Source organism: Delphinus delphis, chromosome 10 (assembly GCF_949987515.2).
Source record: "Delphinus delphis chromosome 10, mDelDel1.2, whole genome shotgun sequence".
In the NCBI taxonomy this organism is placed as follows: domain Eukaryota; kingdom Metazoa; phylum Chordata; class Mammalia; order Artiodactyla; family Delphinidae; genus Delphinus; species Delphinus delphis.
In genome coordinates, this window is record NC_082692.2 from 66,849,746 (window position 1) to 66,867,500 (window position 17,755).

General features: G+C 38.2%; 1 protein-coding gene across 1 annotated transcript in view; it reads left to right on the forward strand.

Annotated features, from left to right (window-relative positions):
- Positions 1 to 17,755, forward strand: part of DOCK3 (dedicator of cytokinesis 3) — a 402,555-nt gene that overhangs the window by 191,355 nt on the left and 193,445 nt on the right. Inside the window, exon 6 of the mRNA XM_060022587.1 lies at positions 8,760 to 8,908. Coding sequence (XP_059878570.1) covers positions 8,760 to 8,908 — 149 coding nt within the window. The remainder of the gene's footprint in view (positions 1 to 8,759; positions 8,909 to 17,755) is intronic.

Consider the following 17,755-nt stretch of genomic DNA (forward strand, 5'->3'; position numbering starts at 1 on the left):
ACCAAGGGCATCATTTATTACATAGTCTTTGACTTAATTTCCCTGTTTTAACATCATCAGCTCTGTTTGGTGCCCTGCAGTAGTTTAGACTCTGTTTTAACCTCTGTAGAGAGTAAAACTATCATGTGGAAAAAGCCTGGCAGAATAGAGTAGGAGTGATTATCTGAAGGTCTTAAAGCCTTTTAAAAGACTTTTAACCAGTTCTCCTGTTTCCATTTCCCAAGCTCATGCACCAGATCTACCGCACTGGCACATGCACATATACATCTTCAGAGGTTCTTGGTACCTCCAGAGCCTGAGTCTTTCTGCACATAATGGGCTTCATTCTTATAGATTTCCTTCCTCTCCCCACCCCTCCGATCTCGGAGAGATAGCAGTGAGTGGTCCTGAAGAGAGATCTTAGTTCCCTGCCCAGGAATTGAACCTGGGTAGCCTGGATGAAAACCAGGAATCCTAGCCATCAGATCACCAGGGGCTAGAGGCTAGAAGCAAAGTGGCCCTGGCTCTTACCACGTTTGAAAAATGAATTTCTCAAGTAGGCAAAAACTGTAAAAAAAAAGGTACAAAGTTTATCATCAGAGACACAGCATAACATGTGGGAGAGCACACAGACAGGCAGTTTGTTTATTTAAGGCAGAAGCAAGGCAGAAATACACACCCGGAGAAAAAGTGTATGGGCTTCCTCTCTAATGAGGAGGAGTGCAGTAAAGAGGTGATTTAAATCACTTATATAGGACAGTTCTTCTGAGTCTTTGTTTACCTTTGGTCAGTTATCTTGTTTCTTTCTTCACACCTGACTGGTCCTAGGACCCTCCCCAACATGCGTGCACAACTTTTTGCTAAGATGGAGTCCACCGCAGAGGTCTGTGGGGGTATGTCCACACTTATTATGGGGTGGCGCTCCCTCCCTTTTTGACCCCCAAGGAGCCTTCCTGCGCATTTGCAGACACGGAAGTTTTCCTTGACCTCAGGAGTGGTCATCTTATCTCTTTACTTCAGCAAGCTCAGCTCTTGCCACTAACTTTGTCCTTGGAGTGTCTAGGGAAAACAAAGCTTCAGTTTTACTCCACTTGACAAACACCAGCTGTTCAGCCCAGGGTGAACGGGTGTGTATTTCTACCTACTGCTAAGCCACCGGGCTTAGTTTTCAGTCTTTTATTTTGGCCCAGTTATCTACTTTCCAGCTTTCAACTTTAACATTTGGAGGAGGGGGTAATTGGGGCTGGTTTCTTATTGGTCTCTGTATCTAAAAAGAGGTATCTAGGGGAGACAGATTAAATGCTGCCTTTAAGTAGAGCTTTGTTCATTCTTGTGTAGAAGGGCTCTGAGCCTGAGAATGCCTCAGCTGTCCACAGCCCACTGTTAGGTAAGTTCACTGTGTTCAGAATCGTGAATGGGTGCCCTTGACATCAGCAACTGGAGCTTCCATTTTTCATATCACTGATATTTTACTTACCTTTCAGTTAGCTTTGATCCCTTCTTAGCAAGATCCTTATCTGCTCTAGGGGAAGAATATGATAGGCTTACTTAAACTAAGACTTTTAAGTCTTAACCCTCCTGTAAATATTTGTGTTGTAAAAGAGGATTGAAGCTATAAGTGGTATTATTTTGGTTATCAACAAGCCTGTGAGGGAAGATGTGTTTGGGTTGAGACTGGAGTGAGGAAGACATGTAGGCCTGTGAGAGGTGGAGGAGTAAATATGTATGTCAAGCAAAGAGAGTATATAGACACACCTCCATATTAGTGAGGAGTATTAAAAGAATTTCCACATTACTTATTTGCATTCTTATTTCTTGAAAATATATGCTTGAAGATCTGTGTGAAATAGGTTGGATTTACATCTCTTGTTTCACAGAAATTTCTCTTTTGAAAATCAGTTTCAAGCCTTGGCCAACTAAGTTGTTGAACAACCTAAAATGAAAGTTTAAATTCTTGGGCTTAAAGATATTTTTGGCAGAAAGTTCATTAAAATTGCAAGCACTGTAGTTTAGATATTTTTTGTATTATACTGGGATGAGTGCTAGAGCTTTGGTATATAATATAAATATTTCAAATAGGGTTAGTTTACTTCACAGTAAGACACTTGATTATTAATAGCAATTAAAGAAAGAAATACTGGAGAAGTTTGAATATATCTGGGTTCTTAATGGTTAATCTTTTAGCGAGAAATAAAAGGAGTAAATAAAAGAATGTTCAAAAGTAAAATGTAAAATGGAGAGAGATCTGGGAATCATCCCTTAACAACTTAAACTTGAGATGCAATGTTTAATTTCCATTAAATTGATTTTGACCCAAAGTTTTTAGTACTATGGCTCTCTTTGATGAGAGCCGTACTTTTGATGTAATTTTCTTTAAATTAGATTTTATAATCTTATATTAGCATATGTTAAACAATCTTTATGCATATATAGTTTTAAAATAAAGTTAGCATGTTTATGATGGATATTCTACAACTTTACTCATTTACTGACCCAGAGGCATCATTGCAGCACAATCTTTCTTGCAACACTGAGTTACAAGCAGTTTAGTAAAAATAATTTTTAAATCTGGCGTATTTCTGCAGAGCTCCGGAATTCTTTCACAATGATAAGGCAAATTCTACCTGGCTTGTACTGGCAAAGTAATTTAATTATTCTAAATGTATCATTTCTACTGATTCTTTGGTATACTTTCCAAATTCTGTGACCATTCTTGACAAATATTAGAGCTTTTGGAGAGGCTAAATGTGTTGCTAAGATTTCTTTTTCCTCGTCTTTAAAAAAATTTTTTTTAAATCTTTTTATTTTTTTTTAAATTTCTGACAGCGTTGGGTCTTTGGTGCATGCGGGCTTTCTCTAGTTGCGGCGAGCGGGGGCTACTCTTCGTTGCTGTGTGCGGGCTCCTCATTGTGGTGGCTTCTCTTGTTGCGGTGGACGGGCTCTAGGCGCATGGGCTTCAGTAGTTGTGGTGCACAGGCTTAGTTGCTCCATGGCATGTGGGATCTTTCTGGACCAGGGCTTGAACCCGTGTTCCCTGCATTAGCAGGCGGATTCCTAAAGCACTGTGCCACCAGGGAAGCCCAAACTTTTTCATTATTGTATTTGTTATGGTGATCTGTGATCAGTAATCTTTGTTACTACTGTTACTCACTGAAGGCTCAGATGATGGTTAGCATTTTTTTAGCAATAAAATATTTTTCATTGAGGTATATACATTGTTTCTTTAGACATAATGCTATTGCACATTTAATAGACTACAGAATAGTGTAAAGATAACTTTTATATGCACTGGGAAACCAAAAAATTTGTGCAGCTCTCTTTATTGCAGTATTCACTTTATTGTGGTCATCTGGAACCAAACCCGCAATATCTCTTAGGTATCCCTCATATACTGTTATTTTGATCGACTAAGGAGTAGGTTTCTCGGTAGAAAAGGATTTTTCAGCCTGAGTGGGGTATTTAGCTGTCCTGTGGCATCAAGTGCTCTTAGGTAAATTGTGTGCTCTGGAGCCAGTCTCCGATATTGTTCAGGTTGAATGGCGTGTGTTCTCTTCTGCTAACAAACCAAAGAGTACCATGTGGTGTTAGAGCAGTGCTGGTGGAGCCTCTAGGGCTAGGACCTCTGGTCAAAGAGGCCATTAGGTTGGTCTGGAAAAAAAAATTAGCACCACATTGATTATAATAGTAGTGCTGCTTTCTGATGGTATCCATTTCATTCTTAGTGCAGGGTTAGTATTCCCAGCTTTATATAATTAGGAACAGTAACTGATTTTCTATTGGAAAAAAATACTGTACAGTTGTTCTGGTTATCTACATAACAAACTACCCCAAAGCTTTGTGGCTTAAAACAACTGTTTAGGGCTTCCCTGGTGGCGCAGTGGTTGAGAGTCCGCCTGCCGATGCAGGGGACACGGGTTCGAGCCCTGGTTGGGGAAGATCCCACATGCCATGGAGAGGCTGGGCCTGTGAGCCATGGCCATTGAGCCTGTGCATCCGGAGCCTGTGCTCCGCAACGGGAGAGGCCACAGTGGTGAGAGGCCCGCGTACCGCAAAAAAAACCCACAAAAAAACCCACTGTTTATTATATTTCATTCTTCTCTGGATAGAGTGAGCTCAGCTGGGCAGTTCCACATAGGGTTTCTCATTCTGTTGCAGTCAGATATTGACAGAAGCTGTAGTCTTCTGACAGTGTGGCTTGGCTAGGTGTGGCATCTAACATGCATCACTCACACAGCTGGGACTGCTTAATGGAGTGTCTCCTTGTGGCCTCTCCACGTAGCTTGGGCTTTTCACCACAAGGCGGCTGGATTCTGAGAGGGAACCTCCCAAGAGCATGTATTCTAAGAGACAGGAAGCAGAAGCTGCCAGACTAGTTAAGGGCTATGCCTAGAACGAGCTCAGCTCACTACTGTAATGTTTGATTGGTCAGAGCAGTCTCAGGGCCTGCCCAGGTTTAAGGCTGTAAAGAAGTAGGTTCCAGGGAAGTCCCTGGTGGTCCAGTGGTTAGGACTCTTAAGCTTTCACTTTGGTGGCCTGGGTTCAGTCCCTGGTTGGGGAATTAAGATCCCCCTAGCTACAAGGCAGGGCAAAAAAAAAAAAGGAAAGAAAGAAAGAAATAGGTTGCAGTTCATACCAGGGGAGTGTCAGATTCACATTTTTGCAGAAGAGCATTTGGGATGGGAGATATTGTTGTCATGTTTGGAAAATACAATCTGTTAGAAACTCTTGACTAAAAAAAATAAATAACCATATAATGCCTTGAAAGAGTATATTAGCATATTCTTGCATTGCTATTGTATGTGTGTGTGCATGTTATTACATAGATATTGTATGTATGTGAGTATATGTTATGTGTGTGCATGTATATATGCATACACACATGTATACACATACATATATATGTGATATTTCAGTATCAATATACTTCATTATATGTAGCTTTAAAAAAGACACAAAACTGCACTTTTAATTAGTGTTCACAAATCTCAAAACCATCTAACAGTTGAACTATCTTTCCCCTGATTTGTGTTACCACTCTCCATGAGACTTTTTAATGTCTTTTCCTCTGTTTTCAAACCTCTAACACCCTCTTCCACTCTACTCACTCTCAGCTGATGACTTTGCTTTTTATTTCCTTGACAATAAAGCAGCCAGAGGAAAAATTTAGTTCTATCACCAAGTCTCCCAACTATCTGTGTCATTACTCAGTTCTTTGCCCTTCCTCTCTGTGACAATAGAGTATCCTGGTTAAGCGAAACCTTACCCCCCCCCCCCACCTTTTAACCTGGGACCCATCTCTTCTTGACTACTTAAGGATTTAACACCTGCATCATCAAATTTTCCCTTCTACTAGATTATTCTCTTCTGTATACAAATAGCCTAAAATTGTGTTTCATTAAAAAAAAAAAACCCTCCCTCCATAGCACAACCCTGTTTTGCTACATTTCTCTGCTTCCAGTTACTGAAAGTTCTACAAAAGAGTTGTCTATGCTCTGTCTCCATTCCCTCCTTTCCCATTACTCTTGAACTCACTCCACCCATTCCATCAGTGCTCAGTGATGGCCACCACAGTGCCAAATCCAGTGGCCAGTTCTCAGTCTATATTTTATTTAACCTCTCAGTGCATTTAACAAAGTTCTCCTTAAACCCTGTTTTCAATACTCTCTTGCTTTTCCTCTCACTTCACTGCTTACTTCTCAATTTCCTTTGCTAGATTCTCCTTACTTTCCTGACCTCTAAATGTTGAAACTCGGTGTCAAACTTAGCATGTCCTAATTGAACCTTGTTTCCCTCTTCCAGACATGCTTCTCAGGTTAGGAAAAAGAATGATCCTTGATTCCATTCATATTTCACATCTAATCTATCAGCAGATCTTGACAGCTCTAACTACAAAACATGTCAAAATTCCAAACTCTGAAATGTTTACCTTTACCATTCTTACCTTTGTCCAGTCAACCATCATCATGTGGATTGTTGCAATAAATACTTTCCTAACTGGAACCCCCACTGTCCTCTTTGCCTTTTCATGATTTATTTTCAACAGAGCACTCAGAGTAATGCTTTCAAGACTTATGTCATATCACATCACTCTTCTATTCCAAATCTCCAGTGGCTTCTCATCTTGCTGGGAGTAAAAGCTAAAGACCTTAACATAATTTACAAAGGCCCTGCCTAATCTGGTCTGTGTTGCCTCTCTGCATCATCACCACTTTCCCCCTTGTTCACTTTGCTCCAGGTGCGCTGACTTCTTTACTCTCTGTGAATATGCCAAGTTCACTTCCACATTGAGGCATTTGCTCTTGCTGTTTCTCATGCCTATAAAATTTCCCCAGTTTTCCTAAATGCTGTCACTTTATTTCATTCAGGTTTCTACTTAAAGTTCGGCTCACAAGGAAGCCTTTCCCTGACCATTCTACCTGAAGCAGTAACTTCTCCTACTCCCCAGCCAATGCACCGTTGGCCACCCACTGTCCCTATCCTGCTTTAATTTTTCTTCTTAGAATTTTCACCACCATTATGTATTTGTGTATGGTCTATCTCTGCTCTCTAGAATGAAAGCACCATGAGAGTAGGGACTTTTTTTTTTTTTTTTTTTTTTTTGCGGTACGCGGGCCTCTCACTGTTGTGGCCTCTCCTATTGCGGAGCACAGGCTCCAGACGTGCACGCTCAGCAGCCATGGCTCACGGGCCTAGCCGCTCCGCGGCATGTGGGATCCTCCCGGACCGGGGCACGAGCGCATGTCCCCTGCATCGGCAGGCGGACTCTCAACCACTGTGCCACCAGGGAAGCCCAAGAGAGTAGGGACTTTTGATCACAACGAAGTAATAGCACTCAGCAGGTGCTCCATAAGCATTTGTTAATTGAATGAATAAATCAATGCTTGTATATGTATGTAGTGGATTGTTGTGTATGGCTTGATGGGAAAATAATAATCATAACTTTCTATTTTAAACTTAGACAGGTGGCCCTGATTTATCATAAAGAAATGCATGTGCTGGAAACAAACACCACATTGCCTTTATTGCTTATCTCAAGATCTCAATTTTGCAGATGTAATTTGCTTAGGCTTTGTTGCATTTGAGCTGGCAAGAATTTGAGTTCTGCCCATCTGCCAGCATTGTGTACCATCAAGGTGATTAAGTTTTCTTCATATGTTCATTGAGTGAAGAAAGAACAGCTTGATGTAGTTAGAGTGCATGATTTCTAATGTCTTCTAGTTAAAAATAATTTCTCTTGGGCTTCCCTGGTGGCGCAGTGGTTGAGAGTCCGCCTGCCGTTGCAGGGGACACGGGTTCGTGCCCCAATCCGGGAGGATCCCACATGCCGCGGAGCGGCTGGGCCCGTGAGCCATGGCCAATGAGCCTGCACGACCGGAGCCTGTGCTCCGCAGCGGGAAAGGCCACAACAGTGAGAGGCCCGCGTACCGCCAAATATTATAATAATAATTTCTCTTTAAGATGGACCTTTAAAAATCTAATGCTCCAGGGCTCCATTAGATGATTTCTAAGTAGTATGATGTTCCAAACATTTTAATCATAAGCTCAGAGCCACTTAAAAACATAAGCTGATTCTACTGATTTGTAATTTACTTCATAATTATAATTTTATTTACAGTCACTTGAATCCAGCTTATTTTGACAAGTGTCTTTTTAGGGGAAATCCAGATAGAGATTTTACTAACACTATAGTAAAGATTGATCTGTCTTTAAAAGCATTCTTTATAGATTAGTTACATTCCAAGAATTTTAATTATCATATAAAATTGTGCTTCTCTATAATAAAAACAGAAACCGAAAGATTCCAAAATCAGGATTTCACTTGTGAGCAAATAGAACTTTAGTTCTTAAACCTATATTCTTTAGTAAAGATGCTTATTTTTGTTAAGCATCTACTGTCATGGCATTTACATTTTTTACTTGTTAAAACCACTGTGATGTCCATAATTAAGTTCATTAAGCTGTTTCCATTTAACTCTTATAAAGGTGACGCTGTTTTTTGTTTTTTTTTAACATCTTTATTGGAGTATAATTGCTTTACAATGGTGTGTTAGTTTCTGCTTTTTAACAAAGTGAATCAGTTATACATATACATATGTTCCCATATCTCTTCCCTCTTGCGTCTCCCTCCCTCCCACCCTCCCTATCCCACCCCTCTAGGTGGTCACAAACCACCGAGCTGTGACGCTTTTCACTGAACTGAAAAGAGTAGAACTCTATGACACTAGGGACACATACTGTTTTCAAAAGCTAATTAAAGCTAGATGAGGCCTGGAAACCTGGAATGAATCTCACTCCAGAGACTGTAGCTTTATGTTGAAACAGTTCTTTAAAATAGGGCAAGTGATTCTCTCTCTGCCTACCCCAACTTGAGTATCCTTCCTGGAGAAACCAGGGATGTTGCTGGATGGTTGAAATCTTTGTCATACATAGTAGCTTCTGTCAGAGAAAACCACTCTAGGCTCCTGTGTTTCTTTTGGTTCTGATTAAGTTTAGTAACTTACTGGAAAATTAATAGTTCAGGATAGAGTAGAGATAGACAGATGGTACTTTGCATAAGCCAGATCAATTATGTTGTTAGATGTCACTTTGTAGAGATTTTTAGACAGTAGGAACTACGGACTTTGGTTTAAGATTCTTAAATAAGCCTCTCTTTACATTGCCTGTTTTTAGAGGTTCAGAGAAATGAGCACTTTTCATAGTTTAACTATTTCTCTTTTTTTTTTTCATTCCCTTTCCATATCCCTTTTTTATTTCACCCAACACCAAAAATGCCCTTTCAGAAACATAAAGTAGATCTTTTCTACAAGCTACGCCATGTGATGAATGAACTTATTGACCTTCGAAGGCAGCTCCTGTCTGGTCACCTGACTCAGGATCAGGTGCGGGAGGTTAAGCGGCACATCACCGTGCGCCTGGACTGGGGCAATGAGTAAGTATGAATGTCATTTGGGCATCTCTCAGTTTCATTTATGATAACTTAGTCCTCATAGAGTTGTACCTGATCAAAGCTTATCTTTAGGGATTAAAGACGTTGTATTCTCCACTAAGCTTTGATCATTTTTACAATGAGTAGCCGTTTCTTTCAGTTTATAGCAAAGGACGTTCACTGGTTCTACTCATTGAAACTCTCTCAGCCTCTATTTTCACTTCCAGAAAATTAAATAATTGGACTACATTAACCTCTGGGGTTTCTTCCATCTCAAATTCCTTGATTCTAAACCTCAGTAATCAGAATACTCTTTTTTTTTTTTTTTTTTTTTTTCCGGTACGCGGGCCTCTCACTGTTGTGGCCTCTCCCGCTGCGGAGCACAGGCTCCGGACGCGCAGGCTAAGCGGCCATGGCTCATGGGCCCAGCCGCTCCGCGGCATGTGGGATCTTCCCGGACCGGGGCACGAACCCATGTCCCCTGCATCGGCAGGCGGACTCTCAACCACTGCGCCACCAGGGAAGCCCCAGAATACTCTTTAGTTTCATCTCTTAGTACCTTTGAATTTGGTGTCCTTTACATTTTATAGCCATATAATGAATCCGAATAAGTATATACTACAAATGGGAACTGTCTACATCTGTCATCAGAATATTCTTAACTAATTCATCATTCAGAAATAGTCCTGTATTTATGCAGTGGGTATGACTATTTACTATTGCCATACAAGTAAAATTATAAGACTTTGGCATAGGAAGCTGGAGTAGATAGTACTCAGATTTTATTTCTTCCTAGATTTAATAATTGATATGATTCTCAAATGCTTTTGCCTCATTCTCTTAAAATCGGGTCCATTGAACTTTGAAGTGACGAGGTTGCTTCCTATTTAAGATATACGTTTACCTTAAGTATATTTTAGAACAAGTCTTTAGCTCCTCTCCGCCTCAAGACATCATTGAAATGACAAAAAATAAAAAGAGTGGGAGGAGTGCAGCAATAAATGGGATATGTGAACCCATTTCCAGAAGCTGAAAAGTAGATGGAGGATTAGTAACAGAAGAAGCCTGTAATGTATGGAGGAAACTTTAGCTAATGAAGGAGTTGGTCTGCCTTGCAGCTGCTAGAATCATGGGAGAAAGGGAGTGTGCCCTGGAGCTTAACAAAAGGAAGTGCTTAAAAGTATGTAAAGTAATAATTCACTACTTTTGCTACCATGAGTAGCAAACCTGGCAGCCAGGTGTTTCCCTTTCAGATAGACAAATACAAAGACCAATTGCCTAGGTGGAAACTGGGCAACAAAAGTTTGAACTGGGACTTTATTGCAAAGCCCTCCATATTGAGGCATTTAAGGGTTTCAAAGTGTAATGTACAAATCCCTTCCACTTACCAGAAAGAGAAGCTTGCTAGCCACCCACCCATGTACAAAAAACTCTTCACATTTCTAGTGCCTTTTAAATTTGAATGGACAATCAAGTATTACCAAGTATTTGAAGAAATCCTTTCACAGGGAAGAGAGGGAGACCAGGATAAACAAAATACCTGGCCCTAGAGAGAGTGAAGATTAGTAAAGAACTTTAAAAATCTCTGAGTATCCTCCAAGAGAATCAAGAAGATTCATTATGCATTATAAAATGCTACGAAAAAGGAATGGAGAGTAGGATTTCAAAAAAGAATTTAGGCGGAGAACAGGAAGATAATTTTATGTCATCTCTAGGAAAATAAAACAAAAAGATGGGAAATGGTTGAGAAAAAAACAACAGTACAGAGATTCAATCTAGGGGATCCAACATCAGACATTATATTTCCAGGAAAAGAACAAAGGCAATAAAGAGGAAATTCTAAAAAAATGATAGAAGAGAATTTCCTAGAGCCAAAGAGCAGGTGACTTAAGATTGGAAGAGTCCATCAAATACCTAGTATAATGAATGGAGAAGAAAAACCAAAACCTACAGTGAGGCACACTAAGATAGTTCAATATTTGGGGCTGAAGAGAAGATCCTAAAAGGTTATCAGACAGAAAAACAGGTCTTCTTACAAAAGAATAAGATTCACACCAGCCTCAAAAGTTTTATCAGTAACACTGGATGCTAGAATATAATGAAGTAGTATCTTCAAATTTCTGTTGGGAAATGATTTGCCACCCAGAATTTTATAAACAACCAAACTATATAATCAAGTGTAAGGGCCAAATAAAGCCCTTTTAAAGTACTCAAGGATGCAGAAGTTAACCTGTCATGGCTCCTTTCTTAATAAGAGACTTGAGAATGTGTTCTTCCAGAAATAGAAGAGTAAATCAGGAAAGAGGAAACACGGGATCTAATAAACAGTGAATCCAACCCAGAGTGGTACTGTTCAGTAGAAAAGAAAAAAGAACAACTCTACATTAGTTATTTGTGTCACCATCCTATCCTTGTTTGTTTCATTAAATTACAACCTCTCTTGACTGTTAATAGCATTGCTTGGCACACACCACAGACTCCTTGTATGATATAACATGAATTCAGATGTACGATAGATCAGGCAGTGTTCTTTAAATCTAACTTTGGGCAGTAAAAATCTTAGCAAAATGTAGTATGTTAACTTACAGTATAGCTACTGATCCTGTCTCCTCAGCTCCAAACAGTACTATATGGTATCATTGTACTTATTTTAAAAAATCAATAATGGTAGTAATTTGCAAACATAGCATCACTATGTGCCAAGCAAATTGTTACTTTTGAACTGATGACACTAATAGTTGCATAAATCATTATGTTGCAGTTTAACTGCACTATACATACCAGTAAATGAACAAGAGAAATATTTTATCAATACCTCTTTATGATAAAAGTTAGAAAACAGACCAATCAGATTTTGCAGTCAAATCTGAAAACTTAAAGATGATAGCTTGGAAAAAAGTTCAAATTATATTTGAAAAAGGCAAAGAACATTATAAATACCTGTCAGTAAAGTACAGAGCTGTTCCACCTACATTAATAACTTTTTCTCAACAAAGTGTGTATGTGCTTGTGTGTGTGTAGGGAGAGTATTTATATGTTCATTTTGATAAACAATATAAACCAGAAACATAGTTCCATTCCCCCCCCACCCCACTTTTTTCCCTTCTCCCTCCTTTCTCGAAACCCTGATCCTTCTCTCCTGGTGCTTCTGTATCTTCTTTCCTCCTTTCTCCCTTCCCTTCCACTTCTTTCTTTCCCCATTTCTTCTTCTTTCCATTTTCCCCTTTACTCCCAGTGGAAAATACAGTCACTTAAAAACTTAAATGAGAACTTTTTAGGTCTACTATTACTAAAGGAAAAAGACATATTGCCTCCCAAACCAATAGGACAATTATCTCTGGTTCTCACTCGAAGTAACCCTTTTAAAAATGTTCCTTCTTAATTTGAAAGAAGGGATGGTGTACTGCAAAAGTAAAGTCATTTCATACCAATAGGTTAGATATAGGAGACTGCTCCATGCAACAGCTGAGCACTGATAACCGTATCCATTCTTCCCATTGTATGCCCTCATAATTCCACTCTTCTTGTTCCATGACACTTTTATAAATGCCGTAAAATATTGATAAGCTTAGCATATGCTGGCATGTTTTGGGTGCACAATCAATATTTTCTGAATGTATTTTTACGTTGTAATTGATGTAATTAAATATTAATCCTATGTAATTTTAAACTTTATGCCTTTTTCTTTAGACTCTTAGACTTTATAGCTCTGCCTTTTCAAAACCTATTTCAGACACTGTTAATAACAGCTATTAATAGTTTATTGAGTACATCTACCTGTATCACTGTGGCAAGTGCATGATCTAACTTATCTGCACTGTTATAATGAAATGCGATTATGCTCTTCCAAGACAAGAGCTCTGTTTTACCTAATGAGGAAACTCATAAAAAGGCTCAGAAGAACTTTTTCCAATGTTGCATAGTGAGTGGTAGAACTGGTGTTTGTACCCAGAACTGATGCCAAAGCACATATAGTTTATGTAGGACCTTACTATCTTTATGATCATGTTTAAGTGTGAGTCTTAAAACCAGGAAAATTATTGTCAGTATCTGTAGTCTGTGGGTTATTTGATCTTTGTTCTGTTATCTATACCACATGTCTCATAATATATATATCTGCTTTAACACTGAGTTAGAACTTTCAAGGATAAAAACTAAACTGGTACTATACTCTTGTATTTAGAGTTTAAGTTAAATGCAGAGCCCTCCACATCTACGTAACAACTATTTTAATTTTTTTCCCTGAGATTAGGAATTTTTATTTATTTGGCTGAAAATTTGAGGATTCTGACATTAAATTTACGTGGCTTATACTTGTTGGCCTCTTTGCCTATGTGCACGCTCATTCCATATGTGAAAATTATTAAAATTGTATTAGGTAGAAATCAGCATTTATAATATTGTGTTCTAAAATACAGGAAGGGCATAAAACAAGGTTGTATTCAAATTAACTAGCCATTATCTCTACTCAAGTCTCCTATTCAAAGATTAAGTCAGTTAATTACATCCTCTCCAAGGGAAATTTAAAATAATTTGTCTAGCAATGTAACTTTAATGTGTTAATTTAACATTTTTGACACCTTCCATAAAGATACAGAGAAAAGTTTCTTCTCAGTCTCTGCTATCATCACTACAGTAAATATAGCATAGATGAGTTAAAAGTTGTGTCAACCCAGGACTGACACAGCCTAATTGATCTTTGCCATAGAAAAATACCTAAGTAAGAAATACTTTACTCTTAGAATAATTTATAGGATTTTTGTATTTCTTCTTTAGGTAGAAAGTACAATTTGATTAAAATGTAAACATTTTATAAGCTTTTGTTGAATTAGAATAATGTTTCTATAGATTTCAAGTATCAAATGAAAAAATTGGTATCTTTTTATTGTGAAGTCTCATCATTTAAGACAAATCACCAATAAATGCATACTTTCTAGTTATTCTTTCTCTCCCTCTCTATCAAATTATTCCCTTCCCTCGCTTCTCTTTTGTACCTTCTCGCAGGTTTTCAAAGATCCTAACCTACCCATGTCCCTTTCTTCCTGCTTAGTTTATGTTCCTTACCAAGGGAATTGCTCTTGGAGGAAGCAACACAAGCAGTAGTTTGAGTTATACTATGCAGAGAATACTGCCACCACCACCACCCCTGCCCCCAACCCCAGCGAGTTTCCTGTGAGTAAATTTTTAGCTAGGACTCAGAAAAGTTTATGGTTCAGTACTTTCTCTTTAAGGACATAGTGATATTTTCCAGCTTCAGGACATCTGAAATTAGTAGAAGCTTCCAATGCCTTCTTAGAGTTCTTCTGGTATAAGGTGTTGTACCCATCCATCAGTTTCTTGCCATACTTAAGAAGTCTGAGATAACTATGTTTAAACTATGCATGTGTCAAAATTCTTCTCTCAAGTTACCATGTTCAAATGATTAACTTACACACACACACTCATTCTTTGTGCATCTGTTTTGCTCATCAGCATACCCTGCACTTAGCACAGTGCCTGCACTTGATAGGCACTACATGAATGTATCTAAGTAACAAGGTGGGTTTTTCTTGTGCCTGTTGGCTACTCATTCATCAGTCTATGTTTGTTTCCTTCTGGATTGATGTATTGACACAAAATTATTCCTCCAACTATTATGACCAAATTGATTACAATCACTTATAGCCATTAGTATTTAACTTCATGGTTATTAGTAGAAAGGTGGCAGGTATAGTGGAAATATCATGGGTTCAGAGTAAGACAGACCTAGCTTGAGACAAGCTCAACTGTACTCCCTTAATAGGCTACTTAGTAACCTCTCTGGGCTTCAGTTTCCTCAGTTATAAAATGGGTCTAATACTGTGTACTTCCCATAGTGCTTAGAGGGGATATACATAAAATGCCTATTCCAAGTAAGTGTTCAGTAAAAGGTAGCTATTATTAGTTATATCTTCTATTTTATTACTATATAAATATACCATGCTCTCATTAGTATAGTTATATCTATATGCTCTCATAGTATAAGTATCAGAAAAGGGCACTGCCCACAGAAAATCTTAGTATCTCTAGCCTTTTTCAACTAATTCTGGGGGAGAACTAGATCTTAAATGCCTTAAAACATCTATCATATATAATTAATTAACTTCAAGTTATTTTCTATGTTCTGTGGTTCAGATGAGGAAACCCAGAAGAAAAAGATACAATAGAAAATAGAACAGAATATGGAACATTCAAAAGACATGTAAAATTCAAAGAATTTGATAGAGAGAGAGATTCACGGTCTTTAGAGTGGTGCACCTAAAAGAATGCAGGAACAGAAATATGTCTTTTATTCACTGCTGTGTCCCTAAGTTCATCATGAGCCTAGCATAGAGTAGGTGCTAATATTTATTGAATTATTGGAATGAATGAATGAGTGATTAGTGACAAGTGGTGAGAGAAGACTATTTTTGTGAAGACTATTCACCTAAGCAGTTGGTAAGACCATTTTAAAAACTCAGCTCTATACTACATCTGTATGTAGATGTATATGTAGTTGTATGCCTCCTGCTTGTTTAGGAGTCTTTTTTCAGACACAATTCTCTTTAATCACAATCCTTGTACTTTAAGTCATATTTTAGCTAACGATGTAACACATAATGATAACAGCAGAAGCAGTTCACAATGCCTGGCAGTGTACTGAGTGCTTTACATGGATTAATCCTTACAATAGCCTGTGACAGTAGAGAAGACAGTATTCTTGGTGGGAGAGCCAAGATACAAACTAGGCAATCTGACATCAGAGCCCATGCTCCTAACTACTCTGATGCGCTGCCTTCCTTTGCTGTGACGATAAAGAGACTAAGTTGACCATTCCCTGCACTTACTGTTCACTGTTCTTAGAATATGCCATAGGAAGAAATAGCCAGGAGCCTCTCTTACAGAGTGAAATTTTAGTGAACATGTGTTGTTTCTCACTGTGCAGCACCTCTGCCTTCTTCCAATGAGGACAGTCCTTCAATTTAGCTTTTGGAAACTACTCTTCATCCATTGAAGATGATCTTAGTAGAAGGAAATCAGTCTTCGGTTTTATTAGATCACCTGTTAATCATTTTCTTATTTCCTAAGGTAACGAAATCAAGAAACTAAAAGGTACTGTGTTTTAACAACTTCTAGGAGAGAGAAAACACTTTGCTCTTGGGAGAATTAGCATGAGGAATATGAACATTTGCTTGACTCAAAACTGCTCTATTTCCTATATCCAGTACCATTGGTGGTACATGATAGATCCTCAGAGAGTGTCTTTGGGGTGAGTGGATGGGTATATGGGTGGTTAATTGAATGGACAAGCAAGCTAAGGGTGGCATAGTGCCAAGGTAGAGTTTGCGTAGATGCCATTCTCCAGACAAGCCACATCCTTGCGTGTAGTGCATTACTACAGAGCATATACTCTCAACCCTGGCCTTACTGACTTAGATCCATCTGGATTTTTTCTTAAGCTGTTGTACTGAAAACATCTATTTTGATTGGATTATTTGTACAGTCTTCTTTTTGTTAATTAATTGTAATATTTAGACTACCTCATATATTTTGTGACCATCAGTGGTTAAAGAATATGTTTGAAATTTTATCTCTTCATTTTTGTATTTAAAGAATTTTCAACAGCATGACTACAGAAAATTTGTAAAATATCTTAAATTGATAAATTGTTTAATTTCACTTTCCTTGTACAAATACTAATACCATTTTTGTGATCTTTCCACTGTTTTTCCACATACATGTAAAAGTATTCTAAATATTTGAGATCAAAACTGCAAAATTATCTTTCAGATGTAAATTGCTTTTTAAGATGAGAGAGGTGGAAAGGATGTGCTTCAGCTATATCTTGCTCTCCATGATACTACTGCCTTTACATGCTATAAGTATTAGAAGCCAGAGGCCTGAAATTATTTCAGGGAAATTAAGAATAATTAGTAAGAGGTGATTGAATGGAGTACTTCTTTGATGTATGAAGACAGGAAATAAAATCTCTTATAGATTTAAGTGCATTAACATCAGTAATCAGATTTGATGTCATGGTTTTACCATTAAACTGTGAACTATTATAGGTAAGGACAACAGTGTATTACTGATCTTCTCATCAAGCAAAACTACGAGGGTTTTTTTTTTCTGTATTTAATACCAAAAAATAATTTCCTCTTTAAAAATGCATATTTCTCTATTATAGAATAATACAAGTTATAGTAATAGGTAATAGAAAAATATGGGTTTTTATCCTTTAATAGAAAAATAGATTTCTCCATTTTTTTTGTCTGCTAAAAAGTACACATCTAAATTTTAATTCTTAATCATAGTAATCATATTAGTCTGTGTGATTAGCGTGTTTGCTTATAGCTTCTTCATGTAGGTTTGATTCCCCATTTTTATTTTATCAGTCTTATTACCATTTAACCTCTTCATATCTTTTCCTATAAAATAGGGTTAAATTGTAAGTAAAATAATTCTGCATTTTGGATGTATATGTGGCTTATTTTTTTTAATCTTTGCGGTACGCAGCCCTCTCACTGTTGTGGCCTCTCCCGTTGCGGAGCACAGGCTCCGGACGCGCAGGCTGAGCAGCCATGGCTCACGGGCCCAGCCACTCCGCAGCATGTGGGATCTGCCCAGACCGGGGCACGAACCCGTGTCCCCTGCATCAGCAGGCGGACTCTCAACCACTGCGCAACCAGGGAAGCCCTACGTGGCTTATTTTAAATAAGTGGGAATTTTATTCACAGAAAGAGCCTAGAGAATTAGTTTTGCTAGCATAGTCTAAATGTAGTTCATAATCTAGGTGAAGAAAACAATATATACACTTCTCCTTCCATCATCTATGGCATACTTTTTGCCAGG